The 18,801-nt window shown below is 40.1% G+C and overlaps 5 protein-coding genes across 5 annotated transcripts; 2 read left to right on the plus strand and 3 right to left on the minus strand.

The window, feature by feature from the left end:
* The first annotated feature begins 219 nt into the window (after positions 1 to 219).
* On the plus strand, positions 220 to 7,062 carry LOC126785836 (pumilio homolog 2-like). Its single transcript, XM_050511485.1, has 9 exons — positions 220 to 1,416; positions 2,402 to 3,975; positions 4,063 to 4,204; positions 4,295 to 4,402; positions 4,635 to 4,847; positions 4,940 to 5,053; positions 5,432 to 5,626; positions 6,046 to 6,220; positions 6,526 to 7,062. Exons 1-9 carry the CDS (start codon positions 784 to 786, stop codon positions 6,570 to 6,572), a joined length of 3,201 nt encoding a protein of 1,066 aa, XP_050367442.1. The 5' UTR covers positions 220 to 783; the 3' UTR covers positions 6,573 to 7,062.
* A 1,181-nt stretch (positions 7,063 to 8,243) lies between these two features.
* Positions 8,244 to 8,975, minus strand: LOC126788713 (uncharacterized). The gene is made up of 2 exons (XM_050514729.1): positions 8,601 to 8,975; positions 8,244 to 8,503 (listed from the first exon to the last, which is right to left on the minus strand). Exons 1-2 carry the CDS (start codon positions 8,958 to 8,960, stop codon positions 8,330 to 8,332), a joined length of 534 nt encoding a protein of 177 aa, XP_050370686.1. The 5' UTR covers positions 8,961 to 8,975; the 3' UTR covers positions 8,244 to 8,329.
* A 1,635-nt stretch (positions 8,976 to 10,610) lies between these two features.
* Positions 10,611 to 12,798, plus strand: LOC126787764 (transcription factor PCL1-like). The gene is made up of 2 exons (XM_050513663.1): positions 10,611 to 11,764; positions 12,319 to 12,798. The coding sequence occupies exon 1, from the start codon at positions 10,799 to 10,801 to the stop codon at positions 11,738 to 11,740; it is 942 nt and encodes a 313-aa protein (XP_050369620.1). The 5' UTR covers positions 10,611 to 10,798; the 3' UTR covers positions 11,741 to 11,764; positions 12,319 to 12,798.
* A 3,967-nt stretch (positions 12,799 to 16,765) lies between these two features.
* On the minus strand, positions 16,766 to 18,480 carry LOC126788541 (pentatricopeptide repeat-containing protein At5g59600-like). The gene has a single exon (XM_050514543.1). The coding sequence runs from the start codon at positions 18,158 to 18,160 to the stop codon at positions 17,441 to 17,443; it is 720 nt and encodes a 239-aa protein (XP_050370500.1). The 5' UTR covers positions 18,161 to 18,480; the 3' UTR covers positions 16,766 to 17,440.
* On the minus strand, positions 16,856 to 17,284 carry LOC126788539 (pentatricopeptide repeat-containing protein At5g59600-like). Its single transcript, XM_050514541.1, has one exon. It carries the CDS (start codon positions 17,282 to 17,284, stop codon positions 16,856 to 16,858), a length of 429 nt encoding a protein of 142 aa, XP_050370498.1.
* Positions 18,481 to 18,801: the final 321 nt, after the last annotated feature.

Genomic DNA, 18,801 nt, shown 5'->3' on the forward strand with positions numbered 1-18,801 from the left:
ATTAAATAATTAAATAATTAAAAAATTGTTTTTGGGCTTCTTAGTAAATTTAGTGTAAAAACACAGTAAAGCCGTTATCACCTGTCAATATAATCCCTGATTCCCAGGGCTCGATAATTGTTTTTAAGAGAGAAAAATAAAAATAAATAAATTTTATAAAAGGAAAAAACCAAAAAAATAATATAAAAAATTTACTACTTTCTTCTTTTCTGTGCTTTCTCTCTAACTATCTCACACTGTATTTAATCGGCTTGTTGAACTGGAACAAAACCCTAACAAGGGTTTCTTGTAAGAAGAAATCGCCGCCGTAATTGATCATCCGCCGTCACTTCGTCCATATATTTCTCATCTGACGACACTTGTTTCTCTCTGTGTTTCTCTCTCTCTCTCAGAGCTCAAGGTCCACTGTTTGTTTTTCTGTTGTTTAATCTATCATCACATCACTTTCTTCACAGTTAATCCCCTTTGTGTTTTTCCTGTTCTTGTTTTTATAAAATGGTTGCGAGAATCTATGGGGTTGAATTTTGGGGGAGGTAGGGTTTTTACGGGCTGTGATTGTTTTTGTGTTTTTAGGGGCTGATCGTTTCTGGGTTGGTTGATTTAGGGGAGTTATGAAGTGGGTTGTGGGAAAGTTTGAGTCTTGATCAGGTTAGAGGTTTAGGCTTTGAGGTTGTATATAAGTGGTAAGATTAGGTTTTGGGGTTTTTTAGGGGTTTAGGGTTTGATTACTGGTGGTGTGTTAGTGATTAGTTTAGGACTATAAGGTAGGGGTTTTGGTTGAGGATGTTGTCTGAATTGGGGAGGAGGCCAAAGCTTGGAGGGAACGAGGGTTCGTTTGGGGATGAATTTGAGAAGGAGATTGGGATGTTGCTTAGGGACCAGCGTCGGCAGGAGGCTGATGATCGTGAGAGTGATTTGAATATATACAGGAGTGGTTCGGCGCCTCCGACTGTGGAGGGTTCTTTGAATGCTGTGGGAGGGCTGTTTGCTGGTGGTGGGGGTGTTGGTTCTCTGCTTTCAGAGTTTCCAGGAGGTAAAAATGGAAATGGGTTTGCGTCGGAGGAGGAGCTGAGGTCTGATCCGGCTTATATGCAATATTATTACTCGAATGTGAATATGAATCCGAGGCTTCCGCCTCCTTTGTTGTCAAAGGAGGATTGGAGGTATGCACAGAGGATGAAAGGAGGGAGTTCAGTTTTGGGTGGGATTGGGGACAGGAGGAAAGTGAACAGGGCTGATGATGCTAGTGGCAGATCCATGTATTCGATGCCCCCAGGTTTTACTTCAAGGAAACAAGAGAGTGAGGTGGAGCCAGAGAAAGTACGTGGCTCAGCTGAGTGGGGGAATGACGGGCTAATTGGTTTGCCAGGTTTAGGACTTGGTAACAAACAGAAAAGCCTTGCTGAAATCTTTCAGGTGATTTGCTTATGCAATTGTTATTGATGTTCGCTATTTAGTACACGTGTTGTTGAAGCCTTGCTTTCATAGTGTGTTCCTAATTGTTGATAATGCCATTGTGACATTTATAATTGTTATGCTTGAGCATTGATACTTTGAACACATGTTACTGAAGCCTTTACCTTTGTTTTTACTCTACACTTACATTTGATAATGTTCTGAGTATCAGTTTATTGCTTCTGTGTCGCAGCTCATACTTAGTACATGTGTTACCAAATCATCTGTATTAACGTGCATGTTTTTGTTGATAAATTTGATACTTGAGCAAAATGTTCCTCAACTTGGTGGTTCTGACATTGGTTTCCCATTGAGCTTTAAAATAAAACAAAATTTTGAATTATTTAGGTGAACATAAGGTTATGTGATCCTTACATATACTCTGTTCAGAATAAAAATGTTTTTCTAGTCTTACCAGGACCAAAATTTTCTAGCATTTTCATAGAGTACTCCATATCCATCTGCATCAAATGTTAGCTACACACTTAAGTCTATCAGTCTATCTTTCCATGGAGCATAGTGGTATCAGTACTCCCGATAAAAGTTGGCCATTGGCACTGGATCGTGGATTATTAGATGAGTGAACTCGTTGAGTCTTTGTTTAATTGTTTAAGTACAACATGGTGCTGTTGCAATCTCAACACTGGAGTTCACCACAATCTATCAATGCCCAGGAAAATCCTTGTTTAATACATGAACTTTACTGTGCAATATCACATTGATTTTATCAGTTTCCATATCTGTGATATTTACTTTACGATACTGCTTGTATGAGGATCCTTTAAATTTTATTTCTCACATGGAGCTTGTTCCTGGGTATTGTTGTCATAATGATCTATTTTCCAGCTTTGTGTTCTTGTGCACTTCTTTGTTGTTGCCTGTTGTTTATTGCTTATGGTCCTTTTGTTGAACTGTTGAGCTGAGGCACTTCCTTTTGGTTGTGCAGGATGACATGGGGCGTACAACTCCTGTTCATGGGATTCCTTCTCGTCCTGCTAGCCGTAATGCATTTGATGAAAATGTTGAGGGACTTGGTACTGCTGAAGCAGACCTGGCTCATTTGCGCCGTGACTTGATGACATCTGATGCTCTACGATCTGGTGGAAATGGACAGGGCTTGTCTGCAGCCCAAAGCATGGGCCCACCTTCTTCTTACTCATATGCCGCAGCTCTAGGTGGTTCCTTGTCAAGAAGCACTACTCCTGATCCTCAGGTTATTGCTAGGGCTCCGAGTCCTTGTCTTACACCTATTGGAGGAGGAAGAGTTAGTGCTTCAGAGAAAAGAGGCATTTCTAGTCCAAGCTCCTTCAATGCTGTCTCATCTGGCATTAATGAGTCAGGAGATCTAGTAGCTGCCTTATCCAGCATGAATTTGTCTTCAAATGGTGTGACAGATGATGATCCCCATTTGCCATCACAGATCAAACATGATGTTGTTGATCATCAGAATTATCTCTTTGGCTTGCAAGGTGCTGAGGGTCATGCCAAGCAACTTGCTTACTTAAAGACGTCTGAATCTGCGCATATACATATGCCTTCACCACAGTCAGCAAAAAGTTCATACTCTGATTTAGGTAAGAGCAATGGAGGTGGCTATCAGAACAACGTTTCATCTGACAGAAAAGTTGAGCTGCCAAAACCTGCTGTTCCTTCTGGTAACTTGTACAAAGGATCCTCCGCATCAAATCTGAAGGGTGGAGGTGGGTTGCATAGTCAGTATCAGCAAGTAGATAATGCAAATTCATCATTTTCCAACTATGGTTTAAGTGGCTATTCTATGAATCCAGCATTGGCGTCCATGGTGGCTAGCCAACTTGGTACCGGCAATCTGCCACCTTTGTTTGAGAATGTTGCCGCAGCATCAGATATGGTACCTCCTGGAATGGATTCAAGACTTGGAGGAGGTTTAGTCTCTGGGACAAACCTAGCTGCTGCTACTTCTGATAATCTTGGTAGATTAGGGAGTCCTCTTGCAGGTAATGGTCTCCAGGCACCATATGTTGATCCTATGTATCTTCAATACTTGAGGACATCCGAGTATGCTGCAGCACAGCTTGCTGCTCTGAATGATCCCTCTGTGGATAGGAACTACTTGGGTAATTCATACATGAATTTACTTGAACTTCAAAAGGCGTATCTTGGAGCCTTACTATCACCTCAGAAATCACCATACGGTGTTGGTGTTCCCTTGGGGGGCAAGAGTGGTGCTTCAAATCATCACGGTTATTATGGAAATCATGCCTTTGGCATGTCTTATCCAGGTAGTCCCATGGCAAGTCCTGTTATTCCCAACTCTCCAGTTGGCCCTGGTAGTCCAATGAGGCACAATGATCTTAATATGTGTTATCCTTCTGGGATGAGGAGTTTGAATTTGGGTGGGAGTGTCATGGGACCATGGCATCTGGATGCTGGATGTAACATAGATGAAAGCTTTGCATCTTCACTCTTAGAAGAGTTTAAGAGTAACAAAGCCAAGTCTTTTGAACTTTCAGAAATCGGTGGACATGTTGTGGAATTCAGGTATAAACTGCCAAGAAATTTTCTTATAGTCTATTTTTATGGTTTCTGATGGATATTTGGTTCATAATATTGCATTTTGGTGAGCAGTGCGGATCAATATGGGAGTCGGTTTATTCAACAGAAACTTGAAACAGCCACTACGGAAGAGAAAAACATGGTTTACCAGGAAATCATGCCTCAAGCTCTCGCTCTAATGACCGATGTATTTGGTAATTATGTGATTCAAAAGGTAATTTATTTTCCTACCTCCATTCATACTCTTATTTTGTTTTTACTCATTAGGATTTATACCATGTAACATTTGGATTTTTGTATTCAGTTTTTTGAGCACGGACTTCCAACTCAGACAAGGGAATTGGCCAACAAGCTTTTTGGTCATGTGCTGACCCTTAGCCTTCAAATGTATGGCTGCCGCGTGATACAGAAGGTATCAATGATCTGTTGCTGCTATATTTCTTTAAATTTGGATATCTATTCCCGTTCTAGCACTGATAATGAAATTGATTTCCAAAGTTAATTGATTTTTCAAGGTCATTTTTATAAAAATTCTGATTCAGTTGTCACCTTTAATAACAAAACCTGTGTTCTCTTGTATAATACTTCAACCACAGTAATTTCTACATAGATGCAAGAATAATTTGTTTTATGAAATGTTTCAGGCAATAGAAGTTGTTGATCTAGACCAGAAGATCAAAATGGTCGAAGAACTTGATGGCCATGTTATGCGCTGTGTGCGTGACCAGAATGGGAATCATGTGATTCAGAAGTGTATTGAATGTGTCCCTGAAGAGGCCATTCATTTTATAGTCTCAACGTTTTTTGATCAAGTTGTGACCCTTTCCACCCATCCATATGGGTGTCGTGTGATACAGGTAGAGTTACTGCTTTCTCTTTTTCCTTTTGTGCTTCTTAACATATTCTTTTAACAATCTGAAGAATGTAAAACATTGTTCTTATCTTGCAGAGGGTGCTTGAGCACTGCAGCGACCAGAATAATACTCAGAGCAAAGTTATGGATGAGATTTTAGGAGCTGTTAGCATGCTGGCACAAGATCAGTACGGAAATTATGTTGTTCAGGTTCATAATCTTTCTTGAAAACCCTCTTGGTGAAAAACTCATATGGACTTTTGTTTAGTCACTGTTGTTGTTTATTTGCATGAGCTTTGTTCTTGATTTGTGGTGCATTGACAAACCATTTATCATCTAATTTCCCTATTAAATGAAGTACACCCTGTTTTTACTCCCCTTTTTGCCACGTGTTTGATATTTCACTATGAATAATTAATGCAAAATCATCGGCTAGTTATTTTCTTTTGTTATTTATTTATTTGTTTGGTTTCTTGAGTTTAAAACCACAGCACTTGTGGCAGTTACGGTTTGCTAACATGTCAGCATGTGTTTGTATTAACATTTGAAGCTTCCAGATTTTATATTGAAATTTCTATAATGCTGCAGCATGTATTGGAGCATGGAAAGCCACATGAGCGATCTGCTATAATAAAGGAGTTAGCTGGGAAGATAGTCCAAATGAGTCAACAGAAGTTTGCCTCTAATGTTGTAGAGAAGTGCTTAGCTTTTGGTGGTCCAGCGGAACGTGAATTACTAGTAAATGAGATGCTTGGCACTACTGATGAGAATGAGCCTCTTCAGGTTTGTCGTACTGCTGTGCTTATTACTACTTTTATGTATCTGTGAAAGTCATGAGTTTTACTCCCAATATTAAGGATAATTAATGTGTGGGATAAGTATTGATGAGGTTTTGTGGATTGCAATGGATTCTAGATTTGTAGAAGCTGTCATCATGGGAATGTCTAACGTAGATTCTTGTGCTCTGTAAGCAGATGTGTTCAATGCAGAAATATTATAGATTCAGTGATGTACTTCAAGGAAACAAGTACACATTAGAAAACTTGGGCCAAGGGAATGAGTATACATTAGAAAACTTGGGTTACTTAGAATCTATGCTGATTGCACCTGTCACACACACACACCACGCATGCACACATTTGTCTTCCCCAAATTCCCAACCTTGCATGATGCCTGTTTAATTGTTTGATTTGTTTGTACAGGCAATGATGAAAGATCAGTTTGCAAACTACGTTGTACAGAAAGTGTTGGAGACTTGTGATGACCAACAACGTGAACTGATTCTTTCACGAATTAAAGTTCATTTGAATGCATTGAAGAAATACACCTATGGGAAGCATATCGTTGCCCGTGTAGAAAAACTTGTTGCTGCTGGGGGTACTATTCCTTTTCTCTTATCCATTGCATATTTATAGCTATGCTCTATAGTTTATGTAGAAGTATACGCATTTGAAAAGACACAAGGACGATCTGGTCCATAGACCATAGGTACCAGAAGTGTTGAAGTAATATATGATTATTGTGAGCATTTTTATGATCACAATATTCTAGGGACAGTTTATTTATTCATATCCTGAATTCTGGTTGTGGAAATACTTTAAGTTGATAATTCAGGTTATAGATTTTTTTAAGTTGGTCTTTGTAATATGTTAATCCATACTTGGTTGTTTTTATGGTTACAGAAAGGAGAGTTGCTGCTGCTGCTCAGTCGGCTCCTCACCCTGCTTAGGCAGCGTAGGAAAGGAAGTTGTTTGTACAGCTAACTGAGGCTAGTGTGTGTTTCCCTCTCTCCCATCGTTCGTAGTAGGATCTCTGACTCTACCTATCTTTTTCAAGAGAGGTAGGAGGCAGGTTAGAAATAAAGTTGTTGCTTTGTACTGGAAAACTGTACATTGTGTAGTTTTAAAAGTTTATACATAGAGTCGAAGCTAGCTGAGGTTCAGATGTTGGATGTTCGCTCGCACCTGACGCCCCTGCAAGAGGAGATAAAATGCACTATACAAGTTTTTCTAAGGGTGTAAAAATGATGATTAATGGTGAGGTTAGTAGTCTATATGTTGACGTGACTGTACAAAAATGTTGCCATGTGGAGAGCTGTTCTTGATTAGGCGAGGCCACAGTTTTTTTTAATGATGTATGGTAATGACTTTGTTTCTTTTTCTTCTAATTACATAAAGTACAGTTTTCTATCTGATCAAGTTTATTGATCAAGGTTTATCCTATGTATTTGCTGCTATTTTTTAATGCATCAATGCTCTTTCTTACACAAAACAGAGAATTTATCTACTTAGATCTTTCATCTTTGGATCACTTTAATCTGATTTTGGTCCCTTTGTTTTTAAAAAAAATTTGTTCTCCAGTGCCTGTCTTGATGTTCAATGGGTCTCTTAGACTTTGAGTTGATGGTTTGCAAAACTGGAATCACTAACCTTTGGTTTCTGTGACTATTGAGGCGAATTTTAGGTTTATATATATATATATATATATAATTTTTCAACTTCAGACGTCTGCACCATGTGGATTCGGCGATTCTGGCAACGATGACGCTCTTATTTGTACCGGCCGGAGTTGCAACGCTTGGCCACACCGGTCGGAATCTCAAAATTTCAAGTTTTTGGGCACCGTGCAGAAATTTTAAGTTTCTGGGCACTCACAGGAGTGCCGGGGGGGGGGGGAGTATGGCCAGCACTATCCGCGTTGCCGGAATCGCCGAATGCACACTGCGGATGTCCGCATTTGAGAAAAAAATTATTTATATATATATATATATTATTTTTCACAAAATTAACCTTCAAGTTGATCTGCTGAGCTAAAAAGAACATTCAGTTCCAATTTTAGTTCGAATAAGCGTGGAAACTGGAAAGCATAAGCTTAGTGTTCTTCACCTAAAATCCCCCCCACCACTTCATTTCTTCAAGGTTCCTGTCTCAGAGTAGGGGCTCTGTCGAACTTCACAATGTGCTCAAAATGAAAACAACATGGGGAGCAAAACCTTGGGATCAACTGTGCACCTTCCACCGGCGATAGAAATGCTATTAGCAATCCAAACTTGGAAATGTTGAAAACATTCAGTACTGTTTTTTTGTGCTTTCCAAGTGCTTCTTGCATGATATTATTTACACAAACTTTCACACCCCAATGAAAACAGCATAATCTGAGCTTTTATATAAAGATTGGCCGAGTTTTCCTAGATTTGATCACACTGACTAGTGTAGTAAAAGAATCAGTGTTATCTGTCCGGGTGATCTTTGAAGGCTATACCATATATTGACGAATGAAATCGCTGGAAGGCTTAGTAATTACAATTTACAAGTCACTGGTACTGCTGCCAATGCCACCTGCAAAATATATATGCATTGCTACAAGTTCCAAGGGAGTTTACTACCAACTCTCGGCTCATCCATATTACTTTCAAGTGTGTCCGTAAACTTGGGAATACAAATTACAAAAAAGTTGAAATGCTTACAGGAAGCAAGTGCATACATTTTAATCATCTGCATCAAACTCAAACTCTTCAACCTTTTGCCCAAATCCCTTAGGCCCAGCTCTGGCTCTCAGTCTCTTCTTCTTTCCACCCTTCTTCTTGTTAGCTTCCTCTTCTTTCTCAAGGCTCTCTCTTTCCCTCTTCTGCAAGAAATCCGTCACACCTAGGTACACCACCTGAATTCCAAAGCCACCCAAATTCACAAAACTTTCAGTAATCTAAGCACATGAATATGGTCTAATTGAGAAGGCAAAACAAGTATTCTGAGTTTACCCCAATAGTGAGAATGGTGAGACCAACAAATGCAACAAATAGGAGAACAGAAATGGCAACAGAGACACCATCATCACTAGTGGTAGCCACTATCTGCTCTGTGGTCTCAATTGGGATGGCTTCTGAAGCCACCACAGATTCAACTGAGGCTGCATAGGTTCTCCAAACTGGGGTGCTTCTTTGGTTGATTTTATCATGTGGGTGGTGGAAAGTTAAGGTCTTTTTGGTTGAAATATTGGTTTGTGAGGGGAAAGGCAGAGAATTCGGTTTCTGGGTTCTGGGAACTTGGTAGTGGTGTGGTTTGAGAACTGAGGGAAAAGTTGATGGGGATAGAGATATGGATGTGGTAGCCATTCCCATTTTGCTACCACTTGGTATCTCTTTCTAAGCCTCTGTTAATGGTTGAGGGGCTAAACTCTTGTGTACTAGTCTAGGCTGTCTAGCACACCATTGTAATGTGTTGTTCTGTACTGTTCTAATTTCTGGTGGAAAATGAATCATGAAAGGCCTGTACTCTCTGTAGCATAACAAAGTCCACTAGTGGAGGAGGATTGGGTCATATTATTGTGAAAATTTACAGGCCTAAGGTTTTCCCAAAGGATGAGGCTCATGTACCGTTTTGGTTTGTGTTCATATTGGTGAGCCGTGATCTGGTTAGTTAATTAGACTCAGTATCCAGGCTAGCTGACACTATTGAAAATTATGGATTCAAAATCACACTGAGATTAGTGACATACATAAAGGTGGGGTGGCTTGAGGCTTCCTCATCCCCTTGGCGAGGAGTGGTTCTTGCCGCTCTCAGTATCCATGGACCATGGTCGAGACTATTGGGCTATTTAATCCCATGTCTCTTAGTGCTACACTCTGTTTTAAACTTGTAATACACTAAGAATAAATCAGGTTATGTAGTTGGAGCAACCATTTGGTCATATCGAATCGACGAAAATAAGATAATATGGTGAAGTATTCATTTTTGAAATTATCACGTCAGAAATATCTTATACTATGCAAACGAGTGTTTACAAACCATTACATTATATTGTGGTAAGGAAATTGAAACAAGACACAAATTTTGATAAAAGTTGTGACATGTGCACCCATTCAAAAGGTCGATCATTTTACAAAGCTACAATGAAGCTAGTATCCCTATATACAATTGCATTGATTCTCTTTTCCAATCAATCCTTGGTAAGAAAGATGGATAGGGATGTCCAAAATAATGAAAATTTTATTTGTACCGTCATGAATGCAGAAATAAGAAAATAAAAGTGATGTGATAGTCACCTAATTATATCAATGTTATAGCCCTATGAACAATAAGTGACATATAACCCATATTTTTGGTGAGTAGTGACATATAACCTCACACGTGTGTAGCATGTGACAACTAACATCACCTAACCCTATGGTACTTAGTCTCCTCCACTGTTCCAGACCGTACATTTATTCATACAAGATCTTTGCTAATCCTGCGGCTCCTAAAAGCCTGCACCATAGAAGCCCATAAAGTACCCAACCAGATCCTCCACATTAAACTCCAGCTGTTCACCAACATCTCTCTCTCACCATTGGTCCACCCACTTGTTATAAAGCACCCAAGTAAACACCCCCATTTCCAAAAGTCGGTACTTTTTTAACAACAAAATTATTCACTCAAACATCAAATTACCAAAACACCCTTATAAAAGCGTCACCCCCTTCGCTGACATGGACACCTCCATCGAATGACACACCTTTATTAGATCCTCATCCCCACCCACGGGCCTTCCCGTCATTTCCTCTTCGGATAAACCACACTCAGAGAGCGGAGCTACTGAGACGTGTAACCACTCACGCAGCGAGTGGAGGCTCGAATCGAAGGGCTGCGAGTGGGGCTGTGGGGGTGATAGATATTTTGAAACAAAAGATCAGATTTTTGGCTAAGTCCGTCCACGTCGGCCAGAGATATTTGCACTTTTTCCAGGCTTTCCCATCACAAAGTGCAAAAAGTAAAAAACTTAATTTCTAATTTCCTCTCATTTTTTTTCTCTCCTCCACCTTGTTCTTCTCAGTCTTCATTTCAGCCCTGAATTTTCTCTCCAATCGGATCTCGATCCCGACACGGATCCGAATCGTTGACCCGAACAACCCGACCTCGCTGATGGTGATAAGAAATTAAAAAGAGAGAGAGAGAGAGATAAAGAGGAGTGAGTCTTGGGATGGGCGAGGAGGTGAGGATGAGCCAGTACGAGGGAGGCGACGAGGAGAGAGTCTCCGAGTGGGAGTCCGGGCTTCCGACGGCGGATGATTTGACTCCGCTCTCTCAGCCTTTGATTCCGGCGGAGCTGGCCTCGGCGTTCAGCATCTCGCCGGAGCCGTGCCGGACGGCGGTGGACGTCAACCGCGCGTCGCAGAAGACGGTGTCGACGCTGCGCGGGTCCAACTCGCAGGCGTACTCGTCCAACTACAAGTCGTTCGATGAGAACAACAACAACCGGAGCGACGAGCCGATGGTGGTGGAGGTGGAGGACACGGAGGAGCCGTACGGCGGCGGGGAGGGATCCGATTCGAGGAAGTCGAGGAAGGTGGACAGCCCCGAGGAGGCGGACTCGGCGCTCCGGATCGAGAATTCCTCCGGCGGCGGCGGAGAGGACCCGTCGGGGAGGGCGGTGAAGCGGCCTCGGCTGGTGTGGACGCCGCAGCTGCACAAGCGGTTCGTGGAGGTGGTGGCCCACCTGGGGATCAAGAACGCGGTTCCCAAGACGATTATGCAGCTGATGAACGTGGAAGGATTGACTCGAGAGAATGTGGCCAGTCACTTGCAGAAGTACCGCCTCTACTTGAAGAGGATGCAGGGCCTTTCCAACGAGGGGCCCTCCTCGTCCGACCCGCTCTTCGCCTCCACTCCGGTGCCGCAGAGCCTGCACGAGTCGTCCGGCGGCGGGTCGGCTCAGGGTCATGCGCATGGAAATGGACACATGCCCATTTCGATCCCCATGCCCTACCCGCCACCGGGTGCCATGATGGCTATGCCGAGTTACATGGGCATGCCCGGTGGGTACCATGGGTTCGAGTCGCACCCTTCGTATAATATGATGCAGCAGCACAAGTATGGTGGCATGGTGCCGTACCCACCCCATGTCGCTCCTAATGAGAAATGAAGCAGTCTTGCACATTATATTCAGGTATGTTACTTTCTTAAGCTGTTATCTTGCTCCAAATTATTGCTGTTTTTAATTTATCGGCTTAGATTCACGGTTTATTTTTTGGGTCCGATACTTAGATTCATAGTTTCACACTCGTTGAGTTGAATTTGGAACTTGATGTGCTACTGCAAGATTAGAATCTGCTTATTTCACATACTTATAGCTTATCTAAAAAGTTTTTCCCTTGGCATGTGTAGCTACAGGCCTACAGTTATAACCTTACCTTTCTAGTAACATGTAAGAATACTAAAATCTAGACTTCACAGAGCAGTTAAGTAGTATATAAATGAGCTCAGTGATACCTTGCTCCTATTTGGAACTATTATTGATCAATTGATTCAATTCCATTTGAGTCATTTGGCATGCCCTGGTAGCTTGTCTACTATTTCTTTAATCCAATCCATGGCCATTTTCTTCACTGTCATTTGGCTTCAGGGTTGTTTTTAGTCCTAGTTTCTCTGCCGTGTATGATGCAGTTTTCTGTTGATAACTGCTTACAAATTTCAGGTTATTTTTGGAATGTTTTTGTGTAGATTCAGAAGCTTGAACAAGTTGGCTGGAGCTAACTCGTGGAACTCAACCTGTAAGCTTGCCTGCTTGCTTAACTTGAACCTGACGAGCAAGGGAAGGCTTCTTAGGAATTATATGGAGAGCTTTTAATCTTACATTCCCAATATCTTCTGGGGGCTTGTATGAATCCGGGAATGTAACACAACTTCCCTCTTTAGTCGTATATATCTACCACCCACTTACATAACTGGGGAGATCCTACATGGTTGGCAGAGATGCATTCAGTAAATTCTTAACTTGTTACTAGTCTACATATGTTGTTCTTGTATCATTGAGGTATTAGACCTTTTTGTTTCCTGAATCAAAGGAAACACAATAAAAGTAGAAGAAGTTCAGTTGGCTGCCCCTCTCCCTCCATGCCGTGTTGAATGTTTTTATCACCTGCTGCTTCGTTAGTTATATTTATAGAACTATGAACATTTCGTTATTATCACTAAATTTTGCAATTACTTCAGTCAACCTTTTGAGTTTTGGATATCCTTTCTTAATGCTTTTAGGAAAATGTTTACAGAAGTGTGCCATCACAAGAAACTGAAGAAAGTGTTTGCCATGAATTCACTTCAAAGATTATTTTAAATATGGAAATATGATTCTGCTTAACCCTATTTGATATGTAATAACATGATAATGGTTACTTTGAAACACCTCTTATAGCTGAGTAATGTCAACGTTGCTCGCAGTTCAGTTGAATACGTGGTTACTTGTTATGATCTTTTCCTTGGACATGAAATTGATATAACTGAACCAATATGCACATCAATTGCAGATTGTGTTGAGATACTAGAGCTGGATTTCATCGGCAGAGTTGTGGCACCCTGGAATGGTGATAAGGTGCAGAATTACTGATATCTATGGTTGCATGTTGCGCCCCTAACTGTTCATAGTTTACATTAGGCTGCTACCCGAGATCATAATCGTTGTAGTGCTCGACAGATTGAGCTCTATTTGTTTCTCGTTGTTGTTGGAAAAATGGTTAATAAACCATTTAAAACTAAATTTTAATTGATTAATTAAATTAAGTTAAAATTATAATCAATCAAAGATGAACATAGATTTGAGTTCTCCATAATGAGGGCTATAAGATCATATGTTTGTTTGTGTAATTTGATTTGTGGGTGAATAAGAAATTGTCACTCAAAAATGACTATTTAGAATGAGGGAAAAATGTTTGTCCCACATTGGAAAAGAGAAGTGTTGAAAAGACTTTATTTAGAATCCATTGTGTGGATTGTTAAGTGTGTAAGTCCTCTTATACCCTCTCGCGTACGCGCAGGGAGGGTGCAAATCTCAGGTCACAAAGGAAACCCGTGCGACCTGCGGACATGCAACACTGAATTGAGGGTCGGAACGCTGATTTTTTTTGCATTTCCGAAAATTCGTTTTGGACGTTTCAAATTCTGTTCGAATTCTTCTCTTGTAACAACTATGTTATTGTGTGTTATAGAAAATTATAACAGATTGAAATCAGTGCTATGTAACTCATATATGTAATGATCTTTTGATTTCTATAACAGCTGTTCTCTGGTGATAGAAAGAGGTACATTTCGAGTTTGTTGAGGGTTCTAATTAGTAGTGTGCAACTTCTTAGAATTGTTTAGTCGTTATATCCTGGGAGACAAGCGCCGAGCATCCTTGCACCGGTAGAGGAGGCGTAAACGTCTTAAGGACAATGTGGTATCACATACGTCTCGACTAGTTCTTCCATCACCAAGCGTTCGGTATTTTGGTCGAATTTCTTTTTCGTGTTCTTCGTTATTAGAGTTACATGTTTGGTTTCTGCTTTATAATTATTTATAATTCAGTTTATTAAATTATATATGCAATATATCACTGTAATTTATAACAGTTGTAAACTCGAGGCTGAATTCAAGTTAATGAATAGACACTGAACGAACTTATTGGGTCTTGTAGTGATTGAATTGGTTTCTGATGATAATAACGTTCTTTGTTATATCATCATAGGCTTGTTACACTCGTTATTTTGAAATTGGTTGCCGTTGAATGGTCATTTTTAACTAGAGGAATGAGAAAAAGATGTGTCCCATGTTGTGATATCTGTCATGTACATTGCAGAGGATAGCTCATGCTCTGAAATTATTTTCCCTAACTCATTTACTTGGCACTTCCACAAAGCATTACGTCTTGTTCAAGTCGAATAATTACAGGTGAACTTCGAACAGGCACTGGAAAGCAACAATATTCAGTTGGATTAGGTGACTTTTGAGTTGGTTGTACTACTTATGCTGCAGTGAGGTTCCAGCTGAAATCTGGTAATCCATTTATCTCGAGAATTCATGCATGGGATATAAGTTTTTCCCCCTGGCAATACAAACCTGATGACTTTCTACAGAAGCTTAGGCAACATTTCCTTTGGAATGTGAGAAATTGATTCAATAATACATGGTAGGGGATTGGTTACAAATAAGAACTACGTTTATATGAACTAGTGATGTGATTCCCGCAAGTATACATGGTGGATGTAATATAGTATATGAAAGAGAGGGGTTGTCGTTCCCACGAGAATATTAGCTTAATTCAAAGTATGAAAACTTAAATTACTCACTATTAAAAACACTAAAAACAAGAAACACACAGGAACTAAAACAAACAAAGCAACTCGAAATAAAATTGTTCTTATGATTTTTGGGTTTTGAAAGACTTTAATATAACAAGAAATAACTAGAGAACAAAATGTGGACCTTCCGTCACGGAGCTCTCAACTGAGTTAACAAATGTGAAAACACAATAAATCTAAAAATCAGAAGTGATTATATGATGATGATGAACCTAGGGTGTCAGAATCAATCATAAGAAATCATATCTACGCTCTGATGTAATTAATTGATTCTTTCTTTTCTCTAAATGACAATTCTTGTATCTATGTCCTTCTCAGGTACTTTAGACTATAGTTTGTCTTAAGTGTATGATGCTCTCACTCTCGGGTAAATGTTGTATATCCTAGCTATGCAGTTTATCATTCTCAAGTATAAATTTAACATGCATGACTTATTACGATTTAGAAAACAAGAAAACTAAACAAATCATCATTCTCTCTCGAGTAACAATGTAATTCACCACACTTAATTACAAGAAGCTACATAAATTATATTGCATCTCTGCTTTAAATTTATCTTCGAATTATTATATGCAAAGTCCTAAGGTGATCAATCAAAGAATTTAAACATAAAACATACAATTCAAATAATGATCAAGCATTCATCTAAAAGAAATTAGAAACCCATCAATTAAACATCAAAGTTGTAAATCATCATGCTAGGTCCTAGCCCTAGAAAAGGAGTTTAGCTACTCATGTTCTTAGAAAACATAGCAAAAATACTTAAAAACATAAACAAACTAAATGAATGAAGATGGAGGGACGTTGTTGTGGCAGCAGCCATTTGTCTCAGTTTGGTATGGAATGGTGCGGTTTGGGTGTCTTGTCAAAATCTTCTATATGCATCATTTCCTTCTTGCTTTAGGCTTTTGAGAAATCTGACTCCAATAAGGTAATATAGCACGTCTAAAACTCTATGGCAACATGGACTAGGCTCTTACACAGTCCACAATAATGTCTTAATTTTCTTGGAATTTTTCCAAGTCATTCAAGCCTTCAAAACTCGAGCTCATGTAACACATAGCAGATTCGCATGTAACCTGAACTGTTTGTACTCAAACTGCCATATTTCCCTCTAGGAATATCGGAATCACAAACCGTAAAATTCTCCATAAAGTAGACATCTAGGCCTTTCTTTCGATAGAAGAAACGCTTTCTGGTTCCTCATATTTGCTCTTCACACCTATAAGACATTAAACTAAGTAAAAGAACTAAAAACAAGAAGAACTAAACATGCATATCACAATTAAGAGGCATAAAAGCATAGCACATTATGAACATATCAACTAGTAACTATAAACTCAATCCCCTCTCCTTTGAATTAATCAACGATTTCACTTGTACATCACCGATTTACTGGTACAGTGGTACTAGAGAGACCAAGCAGGTGAATCACTTGAACAGATCAGTAATCTCATTATGCAGAGATTTTATTTAAAAGCCGAAGCCGTGGCTTCTAATGAACCTCACAGCATCAGAAAAGCCCTTTTTGTTGTTTGAGGAGCACTTTTACCGAGAACGTTTCTTGCGGACAAAATTCTTCTTTATCCCATCTGAAGTTTGAACAATTGCTTCGACTTAGATTTTCTGAAGATCAAGAGACTGGAAGTCACATTGCATGTTACCCTCAACTTCACTGTTCTGCATAGTTGCAGATTCCACTTTATATATTAATAGGACGCAAAAATCTGCATACTCTGAGGGACTGCTCTGAGACTCTTATCCAAAGTAGTTGTTATCAGAACTCCAACAACCAAATACTTAGAATCTGCAGAGATAGCAAAATGAAGGGCAGCTCCGGCCTTATACCTGGATATTTCCTTCTCTTCAGGTCTCTTCTGAATGAAGAATTGTTCAGAACCTTACTTGAAAAGCATTCTTGTACTTTAGCCAGCTTCCATCCAACTGCAACCAGGTAACTTCCTCAACTTCTTTTTCTTCATTATTTTCTTCAACCTTGCAACATTTCTCCAGTTTCCAGCATCTGCATACAGACTGGATAATAGCAAATTGTTTCCTGCACTCTCCGGCTCTAGCTCTGATAAATGATTAGCTGCTATTTCAGCAAGTTCTATGTTCCCATAGTTGCGACTTGCTCCTAATAATGCTCCCCATACAAACAAATCTGGCTCCATGGGCACTGCCTTAATCATATCATATGCCTCAGTGAGATCCCCTGCCCGACCTAGAAGATCAACCATACATGCATAATGTTCTAGTCTAGGCACGATCCCATGTTCTTCCTGCATCAGACTAAACAAACTTTTGCCAAGTTCAATCATCCGGGCATGACAACAAGCAGTAAGGACAGCCATGAAAGTCAAGTAATCAAGTTTACAGTTGTCTTATGTTTTCATGGTGTTGAAAAGATCTATTGCTTCAGTGCAATGCCCATGATTCGCATATCCAAAAATCATTGAGTTCCACGTTACAGTGTTTCTTTTAGACATCTTGCAAAACAATGTCTTTGTTTAGTATATAAATCCGCATTTTGCATACATATCAACAAGAGCACTCCTCACATATACATCAGCTTCAACACCAACCACCAAGGCATAGGCATATAACTCCTTACCACACCTCAAGTTCGTCACAGATGCACAAGCAGGCAACAGGCCGCTAATCGTGGCCGAAGTTGGACATATTCCATGATTTAACATTTTCTTAAATGTACAAAAAACCTTACTGTTCTGAAAATTCTTCACAAACCCAGATATAACCGAAGTCCAAGATACAACATCAGGCTCAATGCCATTTATGCACATCAACTCAAACAGCCTAGACGCCATTGCCTCATCACCCTTCTGCGAAAATCCAGCAACCAAACTGTTCCAAGTTATCAAATTAGGCTTAATCCCAACCACCTGCATTTCCTCCACCAAAACCAACGCTTCCTCCGCCATCCCACGCTGACAAAACCCAGAAACAACAGCATTCAAAGCCACCAAGTCTTTCTCCACCATCATATCAAACACCCAGCGCGCCTTCTCCACCCTCCCATTCTTCGAGTACATGTCAATTATTGCACTGCTAATAAAAGCATCAAACTCAAACGAGTGCCTGAGCACAACAGCATGTAGTTTCTTCCCGGTTTTGACATCAGACAAATGCCCACATGCCTTGAGAACACTGGGAATAACAATCCTATTGGGCCTACAACCCTGTCTTTGCATCTCACAGAACACATTCATTGATTGCTGATAAAACCCAGAACGAGCATAAGCTCCGATCAGAGCAAACTAGCGGTGTACGTTCGTCTTGGGAATTTCATCGAACAAGTTACGGGCGTGGGCTACTTGGCCGCAGGTAGAGAAGAGAGATATGAGCTTGGAGGCGAAATGGGTCAGACGGGACAACCCGGTAGTGATCAAATGGGCGTGGAGTAGTATTGCTGAGTTCAACTCTCGATTACGAGTGTAGATATCGATCAGCTTTGTGTAGAGGTCAGGCGAGGGTGGAAATGCGCGGTGGGTGAAGGGAGTCAATAGGAACAGGGGGAAATGTAAAGCGCGGGAAGATAAGTGTGATTTGGTTTCATATAAAGAGAGTGAGTTTATATGCATGCAATTCTTGGCTCATGTTCATGATTATTATTGGTATGCACATGTTCTATTAATTTAAGTGACAGAGAATTTTATATACATCAAATGAAATGAAAGGAACAAGACGTGAAAGAAACAAATTATGGGTCTCTGTTTGTTTAGATGATAATTTGAACGGTTAGAAAATATAATGAATAACGAGTTTGAAATATTGGAGGTAACATGACACACGTATGTATGAGCTCTCTCCTAATGCAGATAATTTTTAGATATATATTCGGATAAGAAAA

The sequence above is a fragment of the Argentina anserina genome, chromosome 3 (genome assembly GCF_933775445.1).
Source record: "Argentina anserina chromosome 3, drPotAnse1.1, whole genome shotgun sequence".
In the NCBI taxonomy this organism is placed as follows: Eukaryota; Viridiplantae; Streptophyta; class Magnoliopsida; order Rosales; family Rosaceae; genus Argentina; species Argentina anserina.

Coding starts and splice junctions, on each gene's coding strand:
- LOC126785836 (XM_050511485.1), top strand. CDS start 784: ATGTTGTCTGAATTGGGGAGGAGGCCAAAGCTTGGAGGGAACGAGGGT. Junction 4,205..4,294: donor GTAATTATGTGATTCAAAAG/GTAATTTATTTT, acceptor TTTTGTATTCAG/TTTTTTGAGCACGGACTTCC. Junction 6,221..6,525: donor AAAACTTGTTGCTGCTGGGG/GTACTATTCCTT, acceptor TTATGGTTACAG/AAAGGAGAGTTGCTGCTGCT.
- LOC126788713 (XM_050514729.1), bottom strand. CDS start 8,960: ATGGGAATGGCTACCACATCCATATCTCTATCCCCATCAACTTTTCCC. Junction 8,504..8,600: donor TCACCATTCTCACTATTGGG/GTAAACTCAGAA, acceptor TTTGGAATTCAG/GTGGTGTACCTAGGTGTGAC.
- LOC126787764 (XM_050513663.1), top strand. CDS start 10,799: ATGGGCGAGGAGGTGAGGATGAGCCAGTACGAGGGAGGCGACGAGGAG.
- LOC126788539 (XM_050514541.1), bottom strand. CDS start 17,284: ATGGCTGTCCTTACTGCTTGTTGTCATGCCCGGATGATTGAACTTGGC.
- LOC126788541 (XM_050514543.1), bottom strand. CDS start 18,160: ATGAATGTGTTCTGTGAGATGCAAAGACAGGGTTGTAGGCCCAATAGG.